The following is a 10,618-nucleotide window of genomic DNA, read 5'->3' on the forward strand; positions in this document are numbered from 1 at the left end:
GGGGCAACAAAGCCCGGGATTGGTGGAGCCCAGGGGGCGGGTCGTTGCTGAGGGCGCTGGAGCTGGCGCTGCAGCTGCGGCTCTGGCTCCGGCTTCCTCTTCCTATTCGCGGGCAAGGCCGAGATGGCGACTTCGGCTTGGCTTCTGGGACGGCGTGCGGCGAGTTGGAGGCTGCGGTCGTCGCGGGCTCAGCTCGCTAGCCTCGTGTCCCAGCGGGCTCACTCTCTCTTGCCTGTGGACGATGCGATCAACGGGCTAAGCGAGGAGCAGAAGCAGGTAGGAAACCTCATCCCCTTCCAGGCCCCAAGGCCTGCTGGCCAGGCCGCATCGCCCTGCTCGGAGGTCGCCCAGACGCTCCTCTGCCCGGCGCCCACTCAGCCGTGTCAGTCGGAGCGCGGGGGTGGGGGACGGGCGCGGGTCGCAGCCTCCCCGCTGTGGAAACAGCAAAGCCTAGCTGCTGAGTTAGATAAGGAGTCGGAGATCGGAAGGCTCCTGGAAGGCTGATGGTATTCTGGTGGAGGTTTGATGGTGTTTTGGCTGGGCCACTGGCATGTAGTAAAAAGCCCTCTTTCTGAGGTCCAGTTACACCCGAGCACTGTCTTAAGACTATGGTTCTCAAGCCTGCTTAAGAAGAATCACCAGGGAATCTTTTTCGAATACTCAACTCCGGGGGCTTTAAAGTGCACTGTCTTATCTGCTATAAGTTCTTCAACACAGTTGCGTCCAAAGCACAAAGTTGAACAAAACACAAAATTGCGTTACAGGTGAGCCTGAACCAGAGCCTTTCTGGAAGGTGACTGTTCCCTTTGGGATGTTGGCACAGAGTTCCCCAGGAACCTGAGTTTCCTGGCTATTAGGCAAATGTCCAAGGCTCCAGGAATTACAAAATCCATTTGCATTTGCAGTTAGCAGATAGAGGTTTGAATCCCCTCCCACAGAAAGGGTTCAGCCCTTACTCTCAAACTTGTCAGGCAAGTTTCTAATCTCTTTCAGTTATCCTTTGTAACCAAAGTCTAGGGGGACAGAAAGCCTGGCACGTGCCAAAAACTGAAGAGGGTATGGCTGGAATAGTGAATGGGCTGAGAAGGATGATGAAGAAGGCTCAAAGAGTCAGTAGGGGTCAGCTCATGCAGGGCCTTAGAGACATGAGTAAGGAGCTTACCTTCTAGGTACAATGAAAAGCCATGCAATGATTTTATGTACAGGAGTGACATTTTAAAAATACTCAAGCTGTGTAGACTGAGGACCTTAAAAGAGATGAAGATCATCTCTGAGGAAGTATAAACTGTTACGGTCTCTAAGTTTCAATCTGATGCCGGTTGGTGGGGTTACTTGTGGCCTGTTTTCCCCAATGTGTCCTCAGTAGTGGAGATGCTGTTCTTAGTGGCAGCAAGGGACTGTCTCAGTGGCATCTGTCCACCTCTCTCCCTCTAGCTTCGTCAGACCATGGCTAAGTTTCTTCAGGAGCATCTAGCCCCCCAGGCCCAGGAGATTGATCACATCAATGAGTTCAAGAACCTTCGAGTGAGTCATGATGCCTGTTTTGGGGGGAGTTGGCTGGGGGTGGGGCCAAGCAGCAAGGGGGCAGTTTAGGGGCTGGGCTGGGTCAGGAATTGTACTGCTTCCTGGAAGAGCTCACAGTCTTCTGGTAAATAAAACCTCCCTAACAGTGCAGACCCTTCATGTGAAGCATCTGAGTCTCGTTCCAGATGTGCCAGATGCCTGTGACTGGCTGCCTTCTCAGAGCTCACTGAACTTCACTTTTTTCTGTTGGCAGGAGTTTTGGAAGCAGCTGGGAAACCTGGGGGTCTTGGGTATCACCGCCCCTGGTGAGTATAGTTTCCTTCCCTAATGAGAACTTTTCATGCATGCCCTTTAACACCATTTCCAAAAGAAACAGGAAAGGAGGGGAAAGTTCATTCTCAAAGAACCCAGCACTTCCTCTTGGACCTGAGAATGCATCCATTGACTGTCAGCCCAAGGAGGAGTATACTGTTCAAGCAGTAAGGCAAAGGGATGAGGCCTGTGTGGTTCACTGACTGAGAATCACTTAGACTCTTGAACTCTGCATGTTTAATAAGTTCCCTCAGCTCCCCCAGGTGATTTGGGGAGTTTAGAAAACTCCATTATCATGCAACTGTCTTGTTTTTGTTTTTTTTTTTTTTGTTTTTTTTTTTTAAGATTTTATTTACTTATTTGACAGAGATCACAAGAAGGCAGAGAGGCAGGCAGAGAGAGAGAGGGAAGCAGGCTCCCTGCTGAGCAGAGAGCCTGATGTGGGGCTCAAGTTTGTGTTTACTATAAATTCTGGGATCATGACTTGAGCTGAAGGCAGAGGCTTAACCCACTGAGCCACCCAGGCGCCCTACACTTCAGTCTAAACCATCTCCCTAATTCCTAAACTCTACCCTACTAGTAGCCTCTAGGCAGGACCGCTCAGGACAGGTATGTTCCTGTGGGGACTGCCTGTGTCCTCTACCCACAGCTGACTTGCAGTGCCCAGTAAAGAAACAAGTCTGTGGCCTCACCTGCCAAAGCCTGGACAGTCTACACTGCCTCAGCTTGTAGTGTTAGAACAGAGGTGGAACACAGTGTTGTTACGTCTTCCCTCACCACTTGGAGACGGTTGCAGGGATTTGAGCTGATTCCAGACTCATAAAATGGAAAGACTTAAAAATGTAGACCACCTTAATGTAAAAAGTGGAATAGGGAATGCCACTGGGAACTCCCAAACCAGACTATGTTTTGGGGTTTATGAGCCCCCAAAGAAAGCCAATTCTGGTAAGTTCTAGTTTCCACCAGGGTTGTCCTGGTGGCTCTTTCCGGTGCCACCCGCCTGTGGGCTTACCTTCCTAGAGTTGCAGGGGTTGGGCTCTCCTTTCCCTAGAGCCTAAGATGAGCCTGACTTTTTGGTCAGAGTAAACGTGTTTAGAGCCTTGATTTAAGATTTTGTTATTATTTTTTTAAATGATCTCTTTACCTTTCATGGGGCTTGAACTCTTAACCTCAAGATCAAGAGTTGCATGTTCTACCGACTGAGCCATCTAGATGACCCCGTGTGCGGAGAGTCTTACCAGGGTTTTCCCAAAGAGCAAACCTAGGGGTGGGAGGTGGTAATACCAGATGAGCCAGGCACTTTGATTTTGGATCTGTTACCAAGGAAAAATTGGCGAGGAGCTCTGAAATTCACCATTTGTGGCACTCCAGCCCCCCATTACTAGTCTTGCCTTTTTTTTTTTTTAAGATGTAATTGACATACAATATTGTATCAAATAACATGTTGGTTTGATAGTCAAATCACCTATGCTATGCTAGTCCAAACACCTATGCTATGAAAATCTCACCTTACTCAGACCTTTCGCACATGGCGTCCTTTGTTTAATGTCCATTCTTAGTGCTCTGACCCTCCTTCTTTGTGTTTCTTGGTTAATCCAGGTCGCCCTTCATTTATTCATCTGCCCATGCACTTCTGTGGCTTTCTGAACAGTGGGTGCTCAGGCTCTCTTGTCTTACGTAAGAGGTCTTTCCAGAATAACCCAGGCATTTGCAACAACTGTTTTCTGAACCACCTCAGCTGACCAGAGGCAGCAGGCAAAGCCAGTTCCATGAGCTGGTAAAGCAGGGCCCACAGTGTCAGCCTACCGACCTTGCTAGAGGGTCACTTGGAGTAGGAGTTCCGAGGGTGTTTCTTTGCTGCTGGTAAACATTCCTGTGACTGCCCCAATGTAATCTGGGCTGCCTTTTCCATTCCACTGCCCGGTCCCAACTCCCAGTTCAGTATGGCGGCTCTGGCCTGGGCTACCTGGAACAAGTGCTGGTGATGGAGGAGATATCCCGAGCGTCTGGAGCAGTGGGGCTCAGTTACGGGGCCCACTCCAACCTGTGCGTCAACCAAATTGTGCGCAATGGAAATGAGGCCCAGAAGGAAAAGTACCTCCCCAAGGTGAGGAGATGAGGAGGGAGAAACCCTGAGGCATCCTCCCGGGTTGGCAAGGGTCAGTCAGACTTGCTGTCTACAACATGCTGCCCTCAAGCAGGAGCATCTAGCCCCCCAAAGGGTCATGGACTTGCTTTAGAATAATTCAGTCAGAAGAATTAAAAATAGGACCAGAACTCCTGAGTGAGTCACTGGATGTCATTTGTGGAGCATTTGAAGAAATGGAAAACTGGGACTCACTTCCCTTGCAGAGAGAATGGGAAAGGAGAGAGATTTTCAGTCGTATAGGTAGTGGGCTTCTCTTCCTGTACTTTACCAGTACCTGGTCTGAGAGAAGTCTGAAGGGGTGTCACATGAGCAGATGAGAAGCAGTGTCGTGAGCTCCCGCAGGGGACTTCTGAAGTCATAACCAGGCCTTGTGGTTTCCCTTGCAGCTGATCAGCGGTGAGTACATCGGAGCCTTGGCCATGAGTGAGCCCAATGCTGGCTCTGATGTTGTCTCCATGAAGCTAAAAGCAGAAAAGAAAGGTGAGGCTCTCTTGACTTGGGAGCTTCTGGAAAGGGAGCTGAAATGCACAGAGGGACAGCCCTTCTCGGGGTGAGGGAGGGGGTGGCCTCTGCTGGCTTTCCAGAACTATTTCCCAAAGGGGGCACCTTCCTGCCCAGCAGTAGGTCCTGAAGTGACTGGTTGGGATGGGCCAACACGGCTTGAGCAAGTAGCCAACTTCTCGTCCTTAGGTGATCACTACATCCTGAATGGGAACAAGTTCTGGATCACCAATGGCCCTGATGCTGACATCCTTATTATCTATGCCAAGACAGATCCCGCTGCTGTGCCAGCCTCTAGGGGCATCACGGCCTTTATTGTGGAAAAGGTGAGTGGAGAGCAGTGCGTGCCAGGAAACTGTTGTCTCCTGAAGTCAGTACTACAAAAGGTCTCTCCTGCTGGTCATAGACACAATCAGTGTGTGCTTGGCCAAGGCTCCAGAGGGGGCAGGGGGTGGAGATAGAACAGCTGACTGCAAGGAGAGGGGCCACATTGGAGCCCAAGAAGGATGAGTCAGGTCTGAGCATGGTTGAGCCACACAGAAAGATCCAGGAAGATGAGGACTAGAAGGAAGCAACTGGATCTGATTACCACAGTGTCCCTGCCATGGGGAGAGTGGCTGCGGAGAACAGCAAGTTCTGAACATGTGAACAGCAAGGCCAGGGTGGGAGGGCTTCGGGGGTGGCCAGGCGGTGGATGAGGGCCGCAGCGAAGCAAGGGGGAGATGGCGCAGGAGTTGGAATAAAGAGGCGGACATTTGAGTTTGTTTTCAAGAATGGGAGAAAACTGGGGCGCCTGGGTGGCTCTGTGGGTTAAAGCCTCTGCCTTCAGCTCAGGTCATAATCCTAGGGTCCTGGGTTCGAGCCCCACATTGGGCTCTGCTCAGTGGGGATCCTGCCTTCCCCTCTCTCTCTGCCTGCTTCTCTGCCTACTTGTGATCTCTGTCTGTCGAATAAATAAATAAAATCTTAAAAAAAAAAAAGAATGGGAGAAAACTGAGCAAATTATTTCGTAGAGAGAAAGGAATATAGGAGAGGGAGAAATTGAGGTGTGTGGGAGCAAGTGAGCCAAACCCAACAGTGAGCCATAGGAAAGGTAGGGCTGGATTACAGGTGATAGTGGAGAAGCCACCTGAGTCATGACTGTGCAGCGTGAGGGCTGGGAACCGTGCGGGTTGGGGAGTTGAGAAAGAATTCTAGGAATTAAGTGTCCTGAAGGTTTTCAATACCCTCTATAGAAAGAGGGAACTAAGACCAGAGGAAAGAAAAGAAAGTAGCCCAAAGAGCCTCGCAGAGATTGGAAATCTCATGGTCATGTGGTATGACCTGCATTAGCCTGCCCGGCCACATACTCTGCCAGTCACTTGGCAATGCAGACTGCACCGGGTTAGCCTCAGGCCAAAGTACATAGATGGCTGAATTTGATCCTGGGTGGGACTCAGATACAGATGACAGAGGTACAGAGGGAAAGGAATGGAGTTACCTGGAGAGAGTGTCACGGAAGTGCTTTCCCCTGAGAAGAGGAAACAAAGCCAGCGAAGGTCAGGGGCTGCCCAGGGTGTGGGTATTTCCTTGAGAAAGCACTGCTCCCATGAGAAGTGGGGAGAATGCACCTAGAGGCAGAGGAGGGTGGGGCATTAGCTGGAGTTTATAGGAGTGGGGCAGTCCTACAGAGTGGGCGCCCTGGGAGGAGGAGGCAGTGTGTTGTGCAAATTCAGGGACCAGATGGGAGGGTGGGCATTTCTCAAGGATCTGCCTTTTACTAGCCACCCTGCTTAAGGACTAGTCTGTAATCGGGGCCACCTTTTTTCCCCCCGTAAAGGGTATGCCTGGCTTCAGCACCTCCAAGAAGCTGGACAAGCTGGGGATGAGAGGATCCAACACCTGTGAGCTAATCTTTGAAGACTGTGAGGTTCCTGGTGAGTCCCTGAGAATGGGCAAGCACCTGTGTGACCCTTTCATAAGTTCAGAAAGTCCATCTCGGGTAAGAGAAGCTCACCATCGTCAGCTTACCGACGACGTGTCTAGATGGTGTGCCTCCGTCTACTGTGCTTGCCCACGGGCCCATACATGTGGGCCTCAGGCTGCCAGGCAGCTGTCCGTACTGAGTGTCCTACCCACACCTCCCAAGGCCATCCAATGCCCTGGCTTCCAGGCTAGGGAGGTAGTCAGCAGATTGCATAACTGGCACTGAAAGACCCATCTCTTAGACGAAGACTCTTCCAGAGACTACTTTTGTCGTGGGTGGCGGCTGGTGATACTGGAGCAGAGAGCAGACTCAACCTGGGGGACAGAGTAATTCTCAGTTTCCTTTATGGGCATGGGTAAAAAGAACTAGGGAGGGGTTGGATGGCTTCTAGACCAAATTAGCTTTTCTTTCCCATTCAAAGCAGTCGAGGAAGAGAAAGGGAAAGTCTAAAGATGGGTCCTTTGTGTCTTGTCTTATGAGTGCGGGTGTGTGTGTGTGTGTGTGGCACAGTGTGGTGGTTGGGGAGTCCCTCTAGCCAAGGTCTGCTTTTTTTTTTAAGATTTTATTTATTTATTTGAGAGAGAAAGCATGAGCGGGGTGTGGGGAGGGAGAGGGAGAAGCCAGACTCCCCGCTAAGCAGGAAGCTGGATGCAGGACTCAATCTCAGGACCCCAGGTTCATAACCCGAGCCAAAGGCAGATGCTTAACCCACTGAGCCACCCAGGTGCCCTGTAGCAAGCCCTACATCCAGCTGGAAGTCATAAACTCCATGTTTGTCTCTCACTTGGAACCCTAGTCGGCAGTCCGAGGTCAGGTGACATTTTAGGGCCTGCGTGAAAGCCACGATATCAAACCTAGCAGCTTTTATACAAGTGAGGAGGCTGTGGACAGCCTTCTTCCCTCTGACTGGCACTTTTTCCCGGCAGCTGCCAACATCCTGGGCCATCTAAGTAAGGGCGTCTACGTGCTGATGAGTGGGCTGGACCTGGAGCGGCTGGTGCTGGCTGGTGGGCCCCTTGGGTGAGTGTGAGGCTCCAGGGGAGCTGGGCTCTCAGCCTCCTTGGCAAGTCATGACATCACAGCCTTCACCTTGGTGGGGGCCAACGGGAGCTGCCTCCCGGAAGATGCGCCTTTTCTCTTGGAAACAAAATGAACAGACCTCCTCCTCCCCCATGTACTTTCTTCACAATGGAGGGAGATATTATCAGATGACAGACATAAGGCCTGAGTTGCAGTTCTACTTAATTATTCAGGATGAAACAGGACACACTCAGGCACTAAGACCTCTCTGCACAGGGGTCCCGCTCCTCCATCTGGTGTCCGGGAAAGGGGCACACGTCCTGGGCAGTCGGTGCAGTGACTGAGCCGGCGTGATCAGAACCCTCATGCTCCTTGTCTCCTCCCTGGGACTCCAGTTCCTTATCTTGCCAAGACATCTCCCTGCAAGCTCCCCACGCTGGCAGTGGGGGTACAGCGAGGCACCTCCCCAGTGTCGTCCTCTTTCCCGGCAGGCTCATGCAGGCTGTCCTCGACCACACCATTCCCTACCTACACACAAGGGAAGCCTTTGGCCAGAAGATTGGGCACTTCCAGGTGAGTGGAATGCTTCTGCTGAAATGTACTTTCTTGACAGGGTCCAGATTGTCTTTATCAAATGGGCGAACAGGACACTCCATATCTTTTGCCACCAAAACGAGCCTGGAGGCTTGGAACGCAAGCTCCTTTGGCATGCTGCCTGGCTTGGGACCTTGTTGGGAAGTGGACCTCGTGTCCACTCACTTCCTACTTGAGATGAATGAACTAGACCTTGTAGGGCTGGTGGGGGAAGCGTGCAGGCTGTAGGCAGGCCCAGGGAAGGGAGCAGCGTTTCTGGTCATGTGTCCTGGCATGGAGTCACCTCTCAGTGTGCGGGGTTCACGGTGCAGCGGCCGCTCCCTGGGCAGCTCTGTCATCTAAGGCAAGCCAGCCTCCTAGCTGTGCCCTCGCATCCCCGGGCCTGGCTCTCAGATGGCCGCTGCTGACCTGCTTTGGGTGACTAGGGGGAGTGTCTGAGAGGAACATGGCTCTGGCGTGCTGACCTGTTGACCCCCACCTTGTGCCCAGCTGATGCAGGGGAAAATGGCCGACATGTACACCCGCCTCATGGCCTGTAGGCAGTATGTCTACAATGTCGCCAAAGCCTGTGATCAGGGCCACTGCACTGCCAAGGTAAGGGCGGGCTGTGGGTACTCCCTCCCTGTGTGGCCCCGGCAGGGCCCTGCTGACCCCGAGCCCCCTCCCACAGGACTGCGCGGGGGTGATTCTTTACTCAGCTGAGTGCGCCACCCAGGTTGCTCTGGACGGCATTCAGTGCTTCGGTGAGTGGCCCCCACTTCCCACTCCTGGCCCTGGAAAGTTTCCGCTTCACTCCTCACACTGTGCTTCGGCTGCTGCTGAGCTGCCGCCTTTAAGCTCCTTCTAATCCCAGTTACTAGGAAGACATGTTAAAGCAAATGAGAAAACTGCCAGAGGCCACGAGTGGCTCATCCCATCAGCAGTGCCTCCCGCTCACACTCCCTGCCTGGTCCCGTGAACACTGGGAAATGGGGAGGGAGGGATGCCTCAGAGGCTGATGGCCTTAAGAGCCCAGAATTGGGCCAGAAGGCCTGGATTTGAACCCTAACCCTGCCACCGGCTGGCTCTATGACCTGTGCAAATGACTTACCCTCCCCTGGGCCCGGCCCCCAGTGAGCACTGTGCAGTACCTTCCTGTCTGCCTTCCCAGGTCTACCAGTGGCAGTCACCATCTTTGCCTGGTGTCCTCAGCAATCTGGGTGGCCTTCCAGCCCCTTGTCCCCGCTCCCACAGCTAGGTGTTTCCCACAGCCTCCCCTCTCAGCTCCATTTGCTGCTTGTCTTTAATCAGCCTCTCCTCTGGCTTCTTTCTATATACTTGGCTCTCTGTTTGCTTTCCTCACTGCCCCTCACCTCCTGTTGTCCTTTCCTCTCTGCCCGAACCCTGGCCACAGGTGCGAACGGCTACATCAATGACTTTCCCATGGGCCGCTTTCTGCGAGATGCCAAGCTGTATGAGATTGGGGCTGGGACCAGTGAGGTGAGACGGTTGATCATCGGCAGAGCCTTCAATGCAGACTTCCACTAAGCCCAAGACCCTTCATCCCCTTTCTCAGCACCGAGAGGCCTTTCTTTGGACATAGAGATATGGCAGCTCTCCTGCTGCTTGGCAGCACTCACATCAGCCCTTGGCCTCTGCGTGAGGTCTCTACGTGAGGTCTCTACCATGGCTGACAAGTGCTGTGGGCCTCAGAGCCCGGCCTCCAGGATGCCGCAAGTTGAAGGCAGACATGGGGGGATGGGGAGCAGCATTTCTAGTTACACCTTCCGGTCTAAAGAAGCTGGAGAACGTTAATAAGTGTTGTGGTGGGTGGAGGGCCTTCCTGGAAAGTGGCTTAAAATGGACTCAGCAGGAAGCATACTGGCTGTTCTGGGGCTTCTGGGAAGGCAAGCCACCCCTTTTTTTGGAGGAGGAGGGGGGCTATGCCTCTGGCAGGGAGCCCAGTACCCCAGAGGCATTGCCCCTCTACATGTATTTGAACATGGCAGCCTCATCTTTCTAGGGAAAAAAACAAACAAACAAAAACCCAAACCTAGCCTTTGTTTCTGCTGATTTCTAGAGGCATCAGCTCCCAATAGCTGGTGAGCAGGCACCCGCTCAGCCACCGCTAGCGGTTCCTCCGGGCCCCCCAGGGCTTTATTCGTTAGGGCTGAAACCCCGCGGTGTTGGGGTGGAGCTCCAAGAAGAGGCAGCTCAGAACACCTGGGCCACCCAGACTCCACGGTGTGGCAGAGATCCGCGTGCTTGTGAGGGATCAGCTCGGCGCCAGCCTCCATGGCAGCACCTCTGAGCCCTTCAGTCCTGCCTGGCCGCTGCCACCATCCAGTCCTGGCCGAGACAGCCTATAGCTGACTGGGCAGCAGGCCTGGCTGGCAGCACAACTCCAGCCAAGGCCGCCTGTGTACATTTCTCTGGATGCAGAGATACAGAGATACAACAGCTCCACGGCTGCTGCCATTTTGTATTAAGCATTAGGAAGCAAACCCATCTGCTTCTAAACTGGTGTTTCTGGCAGGGGGCTGGGGAGCAATCTACTTGCTACTGCCTCCTGT

The 10,618-nt window shown here is 52.9% G+C and overlaps 1 protein-coding gene across 1 annotated transcript; it reads left to right on the top strand.

Moving 5' to 3' along the window:
- Window positions 1-55: 55 nt before the first annotated feature.
- IVD (isovaleryl-CoA dehydrogenase) lies at window positions 56-10,101 on the top strand. The gene is made up of 12 exons (XM_080808096.1): window positions 56-276; window positions 1,435-1,524; window positions 1,778-1,829; window positions 3,774-3,943; window positions 4,372-4,465; window positions 4,676-4,812; window positions 6,306-6,402; window positions 7,379-7,472; window positions 7,964-8,045; window positions 8,556-8,660; window positions 8,737-8,809; window positions 9,460-10,101. The coding sequence occupies exons 1-12, from the start codon at window positions 124-126 to the stop codon at window positions 9,591-9,593; spliced, it is 1,281 nt and encodes a 426-aa protein (XP_080664222.1). The 5' UTR covers window positions 56-123; the 3' UTR covers window positions 9,594-10,101.
- Window positions 10,102-10,618: the final 517 nt, after the last annotated feature.

The sequence above is a fragment of the Martes martes genome (assembly GCF_963455335.1).
Source record: "Martes martes genome assembly, chromosome: 7".
Classification (NCBI taxonomy): domain Eukaryota; kingdom Metazoa; phylum Chordata; class Mammalia; order Carnivora; family Mustelidae; genus Martes; species Martes martes.

Coding starts and splice junctions, on each gene's coding strand:
- IVD (XM_080808096.1), top strand. CDS start 124: ATGGCGACTTCGGCTTGGCTTCTGGGACGGCGTGCGGCGAGTTGGAGG. Junction 1,830..3,773: donor CTTGGGTATCACCGCCCCTG/GTGAGTATAGTT, acceptor CCCAACTCCCAG/TTCAGTATGGCGGCTCTGGC. Junction 7,473..7,963: donor CTGGCTGGTGGGCCCCTTGG/GTGAGTGTGAGG, acceptor CTTTCCCGGCAG/GCTCATGCAGGCTGTCCTCG.